The sequence below is a fragment of the Nycticebus coucang genome, chromosome 4, assembly GCF_027406575.1.
Source record: "Nycticebus coucang isolate mNycCou1 chromosome 4, mNycCou1.pri, whole genome shotgun sequence".
NCBI lineage: Eukaryota > Metazoa > Chordata > Mammalia > Primates > Lorisidae > Nycticebus > Nycticebus coucang.
In genome coordinates, this window is record NC_069783.1 from 45,337,179 (window position 1) to 45,350,613 (window position 13,435).

A 13,435-nucleotide genomic window follows, 5' to 3' on the forward strand; every position below is an offset into this window, starting at 1 on the left:
GCCTTGCCCTGTACCAGGTGCTTTATCTATTTTCTTTCATTTTGTTAATCTTCTTAACCACTGTGTAGGTAACTTTTATTATAGTTATTTTTTAGGCAAGAACTTAAAAGTCTAAAAACTTCAGAGCCAAGGGGTAGTAGGCCCAGGATGCCCAAGTCCAAAGCCTGTGCTCTTTTTTCACTTAAGACTGCCTCTCCTGGATGTATTTAGCTCCACTCTAGAAATAAGGAAACTGAGGTACAGAGATGTTCCTTTTCCATTCAGAAAAATTCTTGAGGCAGGCTGTGAGAGAAGGCCAAGGCCTCATATAGGGGAGACAGAGGGTGTGTGCAGGGAACTGCAAATCGCTCTGTGTCCCTGATACTGCAGGCTCATCAGGGGAATTTTCTATAAGGAAAGGCAGACAAGTAGGACCATGAAGGTGACAAGATCATTCACTTTGGAATAATCACAAAGAGCAGCCAGCCACAGAGGAGGAGGGTGTTCGGGCTTGTCCATTTAGTGGGGTGATTCAAACTTCTCAAGATCTACTTCCTTCCCTCCCCATTCACGAGATCCATCCAGAGGGGCATCTCTGGAAGAAGAGCCTGAGTAAAGTCCAAGGGTCTTGGGGGAAAGAAAAGGCAATGGACATTTCCTTTTCAACAGGCAAAACAAAGTGTGTCTTTCCCAAAATGCCTGGGAAGATTGATTTTTTTGCTTGGGCCTGGGATGTTTTCAATAATGCCATCTAATTAAATTTTCTGGCAAAGAAAAAATTGTCAGCAGACTTAAGGAAAAAACACTATGTATTCTCCTAAACTAGAGAATGTTGTCATAATCTGAATTTGGCTGGAGAATAAAGATCCAAAAGTGATTTCATTCAGAAGAAAAATACCTAATTTACTCCTGCAAAAGGAGCAGGGTACAGCCGTGCCTGGTTATGGGACCAGATAAGAACAGACAAACATAGACATGTATATTAACCAAAGCACCCATCATGCAGCAGAAGCCGACTGTGCAGACAAAAAGAATTGCTCTTTATTTTGTTTCATCAGTTTTATTTATCAGTCATATTTCCAGAATTCATTATATAAATCTTTCAAAATAATGAAATATTACAAGAATAGTTTACAAGTCAGCTCTGATTGCACAAATACTTAACACAGGAAACCGTTTTTACAAATACATATGTTTTCTTATAAGAATACTTTAATAAAGAAAATAAGTCTCTATACGTCTTACAGCAAATTTTATGCAGTTTCCTTTTTCCCATCCAACCACCATTTCAGGTTTTCCATTATCACATGTTCCTCACATCCAATAAACCAAATTACACTCTGCTGCTGCTTCTTATTTCCAAATACTATTGAGAGTCATACTGTTAAAAGAGTTTTTAGGCTTTCTTTTCTAAAAATCTTTCTTGATTTGAAAAGAATCCATGTATTCAAGTTAGAAGAGATAATTTAAACAATATTCCTTCTAAATAGAACTTACATCAAGTCAATCACTGTTTGGTGAATGATCTTGTCATTTCCCACCTAGGCTAGAACAGCTAGTAGTTTTGCCCCTGCTGTATGAAATCCTCACCCTCCTAATACCCTGTTTACCTGAAAATAAGACATCCTCCGAAAATAAGACCTACTTATAGGAAAGATAAGACGTCCCCTGAAAATAAGACCTAGCACATCTTTGGGAGCACACCTTAAAATAAGACACTGTCTTATTTTTGGGGAAACAGGGTAATTCCTAAACTGCAATAACAAAACCCTAGAAAGAAGGGTGAAATAGAAACATTAAGAAAGCTAAAACATTTTCTATTGATTAGAGAACATGTTTAAATTCAAAGTCTCTCCCAGAATGAAGACAGAAAAGAAACAAAGTATAGGCAGGTGGCAGTAGTTGTATAAAACACTGGAAAATGTGAAAAAGGTTCATCGCTTAGGCCAATGGTATATCATTTCCAAAATGCCAGAGGATACAGAATCTTAGACTCTGGCCAAATGAACTCAATATTTGACATTCTTCTTATGTTGTGGCTTTGAAATAGCCTAATAAATATCCACTTGCCCACAGCAAGTAATCATTTAGACCAGGGAGAGTTTACAGAATACTGATAGTGTTTACCTGAAGAGATAGGACCCCACACAGGGAACATTTGGCATTCACTCCATTCCTTCACTGTTACTGAAAAGAGTGTCTCCTTGGCAAAGCTTGCTTTCTTACTTTTCAGGTAGCATGAATTGAAATTACAAAACTAGCAGTATTTTACTACAGTCAAGTTCCTGAGTGCTCAGCTCCAATTATTCAATATTCTTAAAAAGACACTTTAAGCAAGCCCTGTCCAATAAGAGCTTTAAAAGAACTTGGGAATACAAGATGTCCCATTTCTCTCTATTTCTTTTGACTTCTTTCTCACCCCAGTGTAACAAATTGCTACAGGTTTTTACCAAATGCTGCAGCAGTAGGTGGAAATGAGTTATTTTGCATTACCAAAAATGTTCAATCACATTATCACGGGTCACATTCGCATAGAACTATGAGATGGTCAAATAAGGTTTACTGCAGTGATTTTGCAAATTCAGCATAGTCGATGTATCCATCATTGTTCTTGTCATCATCTCTCAAGACACCATCTATTATGTTAATGAGTTCCTCTTCACTCATTAGTGGTGCCTGTTCACTCCCCTCCTACAAAATACAATGTAAATAATGATAAGGTGCACATTTTACCAGAAGAAGTGCTTAGCTGATGTCCAAAATGCCCATGTTCATGCAAATCTAAAAACTCTTTCACTAGTATGTCACCATTGCTAGGAATTCACAAATCTATGTATCGGATACAGAGTCAGTTGATAATCCAATTTAGAAATTACATTTGCCAGTTTTTAAAAAAGACGCTTCAAAGCAGGCTCATGCTTATTTGTTTTAACAATTTCTGTTCATCTTTTCCAATTACAAAGCAACACAAGTTCGCTGTAGAAAGCTGGGTCTGGCATACAGAGAATTGTGAGTTTCATAGATTCCACGACACATAAACCCATCCTACAGAAAAAACCCAAGCCCTCCCAAGGGTCAGCTCTGGACACAATTTTCTGGATAAAGTGACAAATTGGACAACATCTTGGCAGCAAACAAGAGGAAGAAGGCACCAGCAATGAGTAGAACCTGCTGAGGTCTGTGGGAAGAAAGGATTTTCCTTGCTCCAGAAGCAGGTGCAGCAGGGCTCTCCATGCTGGGGGCTAAACTAAGACCATTCACATCTGTGGCTGTCTCTTCCTCTGCAGCCTTGCCCACATGCACCAGCCTCATCTGCCAGGACTGCTGAATCTTAAACTCTCTCCCTAATGCTATCTCCTCCTCACATCCATCAGTCCACCTGCCAGAGGGAAGAATCTCCCCAAAACAATGCAATTGACTTGTGTGAAACTGTTAGCATTCCCCGCTGCCTTGAGGCCAATCGCAACCTGCACTTCTGGCAGCAAATGTGATCACTGACACCTTACCACTGTGCCTATGTGGCAGAGGAGAATAACATGGTATCTGGAGGCATAGATCTTAATTTTAGTTGCCTCTTCTAGAAAATGGGAGTAATAACAATGCCTGTCCCTGCCTACTTAGGATATTGCAAAGCTCCAGTGAGATCTCTAACCTACCTCAAAGTGCTTCGGAAATTACAGAGTCCTTATAGTTATCACACAAACCCTCAACAACTGCCATGTTCCTTGGTCCTTTGACTCATCAAATGAAGTAACTCCTCCCCTGCCCTGCAGTCTGACTGTAATCTGCCTTTTGAGGCACTGCTTCTCCAACCCTGCTGTGGGGCAGAAATGTCTACAGCACGTAAAGATACAAATGCCCAGCCCTGAGGCTTTCACCTCAGCAGGTCACTCTTTGAGGGAGGGAGGGTTAACCAGGAAGAAACAGAACAGAGCAGAGAAAGGAAAAGCAGCACTCTTTTTTTTTTTTTTTCAAATTGTTGGGGATTCATTCAATAAACCAGATTACACTGATTGCATTTGTTAGGCAAAGTCCCTCTTGCAGTTGTGTCTTGCCCCCAGAAAGAAAAGCAGCACTCTTGATGCCCAAAGTAACACAGGTCATCAAGGTCGGGTACAAAGGCGGGACCATGTGAGATATGGCCCACACAAGCCAAACACAGCACAGGTCATCAAGGTCAGGTATCAAAGGGGGGCCATCTGAGATATGGCCCTAAAGCCACTGCTGGACCTACCTCCTTATGGACATGCGTGATGGCCGTGGAGAGTTCCAAACCATCGAGCAGATTATTGCCATCATAATCATGCATTTTGAAATAGTGGAGCTGCAGTTCTTGTGGGGACATCTCCGCCTCTGGTTTGTTGATGACACCTTCTAGATGTTCCATGATATGCCTAAAGACCAACAGTCAGACTCAGACCACTTGGCAGAGACAGTGGGATCTTGCCAAACCTTAAGGACTCTGAAAAGTTCAAAATCTTAAACTTCTTCCAGCTCAGAAAAACAACTAGCAGGAGCAGCAGACAGCACTCAAGGATGACCCACGTAGACAAGGCCAGGAAAGGAGCAGAGTGCACACAGTGCGTCTGTTATGCTGGCAAGATCAGCGTGTTTTTTCCCTCTTTATTATTATTAGACTTTTGTTATAACATTTTAGGGGCATTGATTAAAAATATACTTTTAAAAATAATTCAAGGATAACCAAGAATGATGTGTGGGACTAACTGGCCCAGGACAAAAACTGCAACAAATGATTCGATGTTTGAATGTGTCCATTTAAAAAAAGATCTTGTTAAGAGTCAAGACACCTTAATTATTGTCTGGATTCTGCCATTACTACTGTGCGTCTGTGCATCTGTCTATGTATGTGTGTATGTCCCCGTGTCTGTGTCTGTCTATCCATGCTAAAAGAGAGAGAGACTGGATTCGGATGAGTAATTTGGGCCTCAAGAGCCTCCAACTGTGATATAATGATGAAAAAAGAAGCCTGCCTTATAGGTGGCTACAGGGAATAAATGTCATCCTTGAAAAATGCCAAGAAGCCACGTAAATAGGAGGAAGGAGAAGAGAACTGAGCACGTCCTCACAGCTGGCTGCAGCTGCAAATGGTGGAGAGGCCCCTGGAGCACAGCCCAGGCCGGATACGTACTCTTGATCATGCACCGCGTTCTTATCCAGGCCCGTGTTGCTGGGATGGGAGAAGCTTGGCTCAGCCCCCTCAGCCATGGCACGTGGGGCACAGAAGGCCCACAGCAAGGTGCACAGGAAGGGGGTTCTCAGCAGCTGCACGGATCTCATGGTCACCAGTATCTGTAGGATGGGAAACATAGACGATGAAGACAGAGTATCAAAGCAAAGGTTTCTTTCAAGGCTTATCACAGTGTGCTCCTGCAAAACCTGAGGAAGCAACCAGGTAGGGAGGAGAGCACACCAAACTAGCCCAAGGTCAGCTCTGCTACTAGACTACGGGAAGGCTCCGGGCACTCCAGGTCCCCACCACTCAAATGTCGTTTCCTGAAGCACCTTCAGAGTGCCACCAACTTTGTGAAAGCATAAAGAGATTCAAAGATTATTCCTACCTACCAGATAATTACAGTCTCCACTGAGAGAAATACTTTCTCCCAAGAGCACAAAGAAAGGCAGAAGGTAAGACGTACTAGAAAAAGAAAAAACCTGGGGGCTCAAAGAAAGCAGTTTCCACTGAGTGAAGGAAAGTCAGAGAAGGCTGACAGACCTGGTAGGACACTTTGGCTGGGTCTGGACAGATGTGCAGGGCCTGAAGGACAACAGGAAAGGTGGGAGCAGAGTGGCAGTTACCCTCCAGTGGAAAAGAACCACAAGTAGTTTAGCAGGTCTGGAGCCTGGAGCGTAGGAAGCGATAGAAGTGGGGGTGGGCTGCAAAGGTTGGACAGGTCGCAGTGGACGTGGCTTTGCACACTAGGCCAAGGACTGAATATTTCCTGAAGATAACTGGGAATCTCTAACAATCTGTGAATGAGAGACAGGACCAGAGCATGGCTTCAGAATGACTCAGCTGGCTGCACAGTGGGAAAGGCATGAAGTGGCAAAGGCAGGAACATGGCAGCGATAAGAATGTTAGATCAAGGTCTGTGGCAGTGGACACAGAGAAGAGAACATTAAGGTCCTTCTCCACCTTCCAGCACTGTGATAGCGGCAATAACCAGCAACTGAGGACTAGAAAGAAAAGTCACACAGAAATCAGGATTCCATCAATACTCTGGGGGTTGGCTACACTTGGAATTATGGTCAACAAGGCAACACAGGCAGCTATAGAGCAAGCTCCCCGAGGGCAGGGAGTACTTCATCCCCAACAGTACTCTCCACCCTGGGGAAGGCCTTCCAAAATTGTTGGTTTAACTGAAAGTTCTGGTCCTTCCTTGGGCTTACAGACTAACCTCAAAAAACAAGGTGAGAGATAGCCAGGAGACCTACATACAAAAACAAAGACCTGGGCTCGGTGCCCGTAGCACAGTGGTTATGGTGCCAGCCACATACATTGACGCTGGCAGATTCAAACCCAGCCCAGGCCTGCTAAACAACAATGACAACTACAACAAAAAATAGCCAGGCATTGTGGCAGGCACCTGTAGTCCCAGCTACTTGGAAGCCTGAGGCAAAAGAATAGCTTAAACCCAAGAGTTTGAGGTTGCTGTGAGCTATGACATCATGGCATTCTACCAAGGGCGACATACACTCTGTCTCAAAAAAAATAAATAAATAAAAATAAAACAGGCTCAGCACCTGTAGCTCAAGTGACTAAGGCGCCAGCCACATACACCAGAGCTGGTGGGTTCGAATTCAGCCTAGGTCTGCCAAACAACAATGACAACTACAACCAAAAAATAGCCAGGCGTTGTGGTGGGTGCCTGTAGTCTCAGCTCCTTGGGAGGCTGAGGCAAGAGAACTGCTTAAGCCCAAGAGTTGGAGGTTGCTGTGAGCTGTGATGCCACTCTACCCATGATGACAACTTGAGGCTCTGTCTCAAAAATAATAATAATAATAATAAAATAAAATAAAACAAAGACCTGAACTAACATTCACTTTACAAAAGGAAGTACATATTCTGCCAGATAACAAGGACCAGTGATTTCTTACGAGTCAATTGTAGCTCGCAGACCCAAACCTACAACAGTAAAGATAAAGCATAAAGAACTGGTCATACCCTCACACACACCATACACAGAGCTCAGTTCAGAGCTGCTGCTGTCTCTACTCTCTGAGCCTGGGGCTCCGGAGCAGGGGCGTTACAGCCCTCCTCACTCATCCTAAAAGGCTCTTAGGTAGGACCCTGGAAGTATGCCACCCTACAATGTTTAGAAAAATTTCTTTAACCCATTTCACCCATGAGTAGTATTACTTTGTATGGCCCCCGCAAGGGGACATGAGTCACTGGGAGTGTAACACTGGGAGTGTAACTCCAATGTATGTGGCTGGCACCATAAAAGCAGCATCTAGTTTTACTACTAAACAGTAACATCAAAATGCAAGCTGTCATAATAATAGGAAAAGATGTTCGATATGAACAGGCTGCAAAGTCTATAAAGAATAATTCATTTTGGGGGCCAGGCATGCTGGCTAACACCTCTAATCCTAGCACTCTGAGAGCTGAGGATGGTGGACTGTTTGAGCTCAGGAGTTCCAGACCAGCCTGAGCAGAAGAGAGAACCACATGTCACAGGAGCTTGTAGACCGAGCTACTAGGGAGGCTGAGGCAGGAAGATCACTTGAATCCAGGAATTTGAAGTTGCTATGAGCTAGGTTGAAGCCACAGAAATCTAGCCTGGGCAATTGAAGGACTCTATTCAAATAAAAAAAGAAAGAAACAAACAAAGAAAAATTCACTTTTGTAAAATATTACATATATTTCATGTACAAAACAATGACTAAAAACTGTTAACAAAGATTATCTTGAGTCATGAGATTAGGGTTGTGATTTTCTTTTTTACTTTTCTATTGCTTCTAAAATTTCTACTATAAATATTTTCTTTACAATATGTATTTAATGTAATCTATTATTACATTTTGTAAATGTAATGATTTTGCTAAATTTTTGCTCCAATCCTACATAGATGGGGGGGGGGGGGGTTGTTGCTGTTTTTTTGTTTTTTTTTTTTTTTTTGAGACAGAGTCTCACTCTGTACTCTGGGTAGAGTGCCATGGAGTCCTAGCTCACAGCAACCCCACTTGGGCTAAAGTGATCCCCTTGCCTCAGTCTCCCAAGTAGCTGGCACTATAGGCCACCACAATACCCAGCTAGTTTTTCTTCTATTTTTAGCAGAGACAAGGTCTCACTCTTGCTCAGACTGGTCTCAAACTCCTGAGCTCAGGCGATCCACCCACCTCAACCTTCCAGAGTGCTGGGATTATAGGCATGAGCCACCACATTCTTATCTCCAAAAAATAATTCAGAAACAGCTAGAAACTATACTTCCAATTTTATCACATGAAAGTGTCAGACCATGAGGAGGCCACTGCCACTGTACCTGGTACCAGTAGACAAGGTGTTAAGTTACTCTAGCAGTGACTGCTAGGCCAGAACAAACTTGTTCTGACCAGGTATCTTCAGAGTTCTGGGACATAAGGGGCCAGACAAGGGAATCCAGTTCCTCCCAAGCCTTTGGGCTCATTTACATGAAATGGTTTTCTCTAGCAAGCTTCCTTCAACTCTAAGTCTAGCTTAGGGATTCTTCCTGTAAGCTACCAGGTGCTGCCCTTCAGAAGGCTCCTGTCCACCAATGACAGCTGTGGATGAATTCTTGAAAATTTCCTGATGAATGCCCCTTGCTGGACTAAATCCACATTCCCAGCATTGGGCACAGTGCCTGGCACCAAGGCTGGCAGTTCTCAGCCTGTGTGCCATGGTCCTTGGAAAGCTGGGGAGGATTGTGACCTTTCAGATATGCTGTCACGTTTTAATGTTAATGTAACTATGGATAAAAATTTTTTCTTTTGGAGATGTCTATTAGATACATAATTGAACTGAGTGATCACTGGACCCATGACATCATTACCACACAGAGCATTGATGCACTGCTTAGTATATCAATTTGGGTGTGTGTGTGGGGGGGGGATGTTCTATTCCGATAATACCAAAAAGCAACCAAGTGACTAATCAGATAGTATAGTTAACTGTGGGTCCAGATTACCCTTGCTTCAAAGGAGGCAGGAACCACTGACCTTTAGCCCAAGAACCATTAATTTTGAATACATCTCACTTTGGTTTGCTGTTAATGCATTTCTAACCATTAGAACACAACAAAATCAATCCTGTAACACAAATTTTAAAATGCCACAAAGCGCTGCATTGCAAACAGGAATCTGACTGCCACCTAACAAATGAAATTGCTCACAGTCAAAAAAGACACATAAGCAACTCCCTTCTGCCCAAAGAACAAGTTGCATCATCCAGTATTCCAACTACTTAGCTCAAGGCTATGGGCAAACAGCCTGGAGATAAACCCCAGCAGTTCCAGAGCTCAATGACCTTATTCAGGAAATTATAAAGGCCAGGATGGAGAAAAATCCAAGGGAGGAGAGATTTCAGCAAAGAGACAGCAGAACACAGCCTCTGCCTAGAGATAGCCCCCACAAGGAGCAGGGTCAGTCCTAGGAGAGAAGCGCTGCCCCAGGATCAACAGGGGGCCTCCCACAGCACCCTGGCTCTCACAGGTTCCCCAACTGCTCAGGCAGACTTTTCCTGTCCCACAGCCTTTGTTTCATTTGTCTATCACCTCCCTTCCTTTCAGGACAGGTTCAAGTATCACCTCAGGGCTTCCTTCTCCAACCTCAGTCTATAGCCTTTCACTTCACCTTAACATACAGTCATATATTGTTCTCCTTTTCAGTTTTTGTCTCTTCCTCCCTTTCCAACGGCCAGCATCCTGTCTTCTCTCTCATCTACCCTACTGAGCCCTGCTGAGCTGCCCTGACTCACATCTGAATTAGGGTAGTGGTTGATTCCCTATCACAGAGGATCTAGCCTAAAATGGATCTTCCCTCCCTCCTGTGGTTCAACTGACCTTTTCCTCCCTGTGTGTAATTAGCCCTATCAGCATGTAAGGGTTTAGAACCAGCCTTCCTGCCACCAGCGGGTAGCAGCTTTTTTCCCAGGCCTGGGACCTTTGATTAAGAATTCAAATTTGGCCAGCTGTGGTGGCCAATCCTAACACTTCAGGAGGCTGAGGTGGGAGGATCACTTGAAGTCAGGAGTTCGAGATCAGCCTGAGCAACATAATTAGAGCCCCATCTCTACAAAAAATAAAAAAATTAGCAGGGCACGGAGGAATGTACCTGGAGTCCCAGCTACTCAGGAGGCTGGGGCAGGAGAATTGCTTGAGCCCAGGAGCATGAGGTTGCAGGGGGCCATGATGATGCCACTGTACTCTAGCCTAGGCAACAGAACAAGCAAAACCCTGTCTCAAAAAAAAAATTTCAAACTCAAAGCCACCACACTCACCAACATCCAGACATCCTGTACCCAGAGCCAATGCCAAAGAAAAACTCTGACTGGTATTTTCCCATTTATCCCTGCCATGGTCCTGGATTGACGGCAAGAAAATAACCAAGTCCCTAAGCCAAAGAAACCTCTACAACATGGAAGAAGGGTTGCACATTATTCTGAAAAAGCAGGCATTTAATAACCTGATCTATTTGTTCATATGGGGAGCCCAAGGAGCCGCTATGCTTCATTTATACATTTAAATAACAAACTAACATCCTGGTAAAATACTAACAGCTCAAGATACTGAGGATAGTGCTGTGATCCTGACAGACTCCTCTCACACAGATACAGCCTCGTGGAAAAGAGAGACCAGTAAATAGATGCCCATGGTAAATACTACACAAGCCCCAACTCACACCTGAAATGACACACGAAGAATAAGAATAAGAATGACACACAAAGGATAGTGCCTCAGGGAGAAGGAACGTATTGTAAAAGAACACGTGAGCCCAAAGGGAATTCGTTCCAATCCAGAAACCAAGAAAGAAGTCCATATGGTTTAAGACACAGTCCAGTGCAGACAGATGAGTCTAAAGTTAAAGGAGGGCAAGTCATGAAGGGCTTTGCCAGCCCTGTTCAAGAGCTTGGAAGAACAATGGAATCCACTGAAGGCCAAAAGAGGACGAGGGAAGAGTTCTGGTGACATGATCAGACTTCTGTTTAAAGACCATGGGTCTAGCTTCCCTATACAAAAGAGACTATAGGATCAAAAAGGGATGCAGGAGATCAGTCAGGAAGCTCCTGGGGGTAGCCTAGAGGAGAACTAGCGGCCTGAACAAGGCTGGGCAGAGGGATGGGAGTTGAGAAGGCAATGTATCCAAGACACCTTTGCGATGGATTTATATGGGAGGGAGGTGAAAATGATACTGGTTTCTGGCTTGGGCTCCTGGGTGGACGGCAGTGCTATGCCCGGTAAAGGAATACAAGAGCCAGCTTCCCCCACCTTCCCACTCCCCTGCTCAAGCACAGCCTAGCCAACTTCTCCCGGGGCGGATGGGACCGGTGGTCTCCCCACAAGAAGACCGGGGAACCAGCAGCAGGAGAGTAACGCCTCCAGCCCGAGCGCTTTTGATCCGCCCAGGGGCAGTGTCCATTCCGCACAGCTGGCCCCACAAGCAGCTCCTGGGGGCCCCAGGGGCCAGTGAAGAGGGAGGAGATGGGCCCGGCCGGACCTGCCTGGCCACAGAATTCCGCCCTGGCAGACAGGCCGTGATCCTGGCCGGCTAGGCGTCCAGAGCTGGCAGGGTCAGCCTCCCACCCAGACCTCTCCTGCGTACTATCCTGAGCTCAAGCACCCAAAAGGGGCACTAAGACCCCGCCCTGCCGCGATGCCTCAGTGGCACCCACGGACCTCCGCTGCCAAGGTTGGGGCTCTGCCGCTAGCCGGTCCACTCACTCTCACGGTACCCGCCACAGATGCGAAGCCCTCCAGCATGAGCCTCCTCAGCCCCCGTCCCCAGAACGCGCTTCTTTGGCCCCGCCCCGGGCCAGTCCTGCGCACGCGTGTTGCCTGCCGCCCGCCCATTGGAGCCGCAGAGCCCCGCCCCCTGACCGGCTGCCGGTAGACTGGATGGGTAGCTTAAGTCCACGTGTAACGGTTCAATTTTATAGCTTCCTTTCCCAGGGCGACACTCAGCTCCAGCCGGGGCTAGTGGGCTCCTGGAACCCTTAGGTGCCCGGCAGGTTGCCAGGCAACTCCGGAAGCCCTCAGTAACGGAGTTCAACCTGGGACGTAGGATGGCGGATCCGGATGGGGCGGGCTCCAAAGCTGGCTGCCAGCTCCGCCTCCACCTCTCCTTTACAGGTGCTTTGGTTCAAGTCCTGTGGTTCCTGCAACTGCAATTTAGGAAGAAAGAAATCCTAACTTCTCTTTTAATGAAACGACTACAAAATGCTGGAAACGGTCTTGGAGCCTACGTCCAAGCTACTTCCAGCTTCTGCTTGCTCTGTTCCATTCACTTCCACATACGAGTCCCCCAAAGACTCGTTAAAATTCTGCTTTACCTCTACAGTTCGTAAAATGCTTTTATCATTCAAGAGAAGGAAGACAAAGCACTTAAAAACAGGCCCATGAACAAATAAAGGAAACGAATAGATAATCCCTGTATAATCCTGCCCTTACACCTTTCTCCTCTACAAGATTGTCACTTAGGAAGTATCTATTTACCAGATGGTTAAATGAATGTAGGACTGTCATTTTTTAATCCCTTCTCCTGTTTGTGTCCGTAAAGATACATAATCCTTCTTCAAATGACTCTGAATCCAGAAAAGGAGAGACAGAAGAAAGTGGATAGGTAAGCAGACGATCTGAGGACCCTTCTTGTAGTCTGCTTTAATAGATAAGTGCCTTGAAAGTTGACTAAAAATACTGCCATTGACAGCCTTGTTCCTTCTTCCCCCTTCATCTGAGATTGAAATTTGTTATCTTGAAGAAATGTCCCAGAATCCGTAAGTTCTGAAGAGACCCTATTAATTCAAGACTCCTTCTCCTTTCCTTACTCTGAAGATTGCATTAGTTTAATTTAATTCATTCACCCACCCTGCAAATACCATTCATCCATCTGTCCATCCATTCTTCCATCCCTTCCTTTGTTCATTTACTCATTAATTCAGTAACATTTCTTAAATACCTTCTTCGTACTAGACACTGCTACTCGGCATACAAGATATGGTTGCTTCAAGAAGCTCAATACCTGATAGATGGATAGAGTGCCCTCATTCTATTTAATCAATGAGTCTACTTTTTCTAAGAATAATATCCTCTGTTCTCTCTCTCATTAACAATTGTTCCCTCTTGGGGGGTGAGGCCTTGGTGTGTGTCACACTTTATGGGGGCAAGACATGATTGCAAGAGGGACTTTACCTAACAATTGCAATCAGTGTAACCTGGCTTATTGTACCCTCAATGAATCCCCAACAATAAAAAAAAAACAA

At 44.7% G+C, this 13,435-nt stretch overlaps 1 protein-coding gene across 3 annotated transcripts; it reads right to left on the reverse strand.

Moving 5' to 3' along the window:
- Positions 1–1,029: 1,029 nt before the first annotated feature.
- Positions 1,030–12,004, reverse strand: MCFD2 (multiple coagulation factor deficiency 2, ER cargo receptor complex subunit). Of its 3 annotated transcripts, none has more exons than XM_053590218.1 (4): positions 11,904–12,004; positions 5,129–5,289; positions 4,214–4,373; positions 1,030–2,670 (listed from the first exon to the last, which is right to left on the reverse strand). In XM_053590218.1, exons 1-4 carry the CDS (start codon positions 11,934–11,936, stop codon positions 2,539–2,541), a joined length of 486 nt encoding a protein of 161 aa, XP_053446193.1. In that variant the 5' UTR covers positions 11,937–12,004; the 3' UTR covers positions 1,030–2,538. The 3 variants fall into 3 exon arrangements, with proteins under 3 accessions (XP_053446193.1, XP_053446192.1, XP_053446190.1); XM_053590217.1 differs by having other exon boundaries at positions 11,898–12,004; XM_053590215.1 differs by having other exon boundaries at positions 11,853–11,978.
- Positions 12,005–13,435: the final 1,431 nt, after the last annotated feature.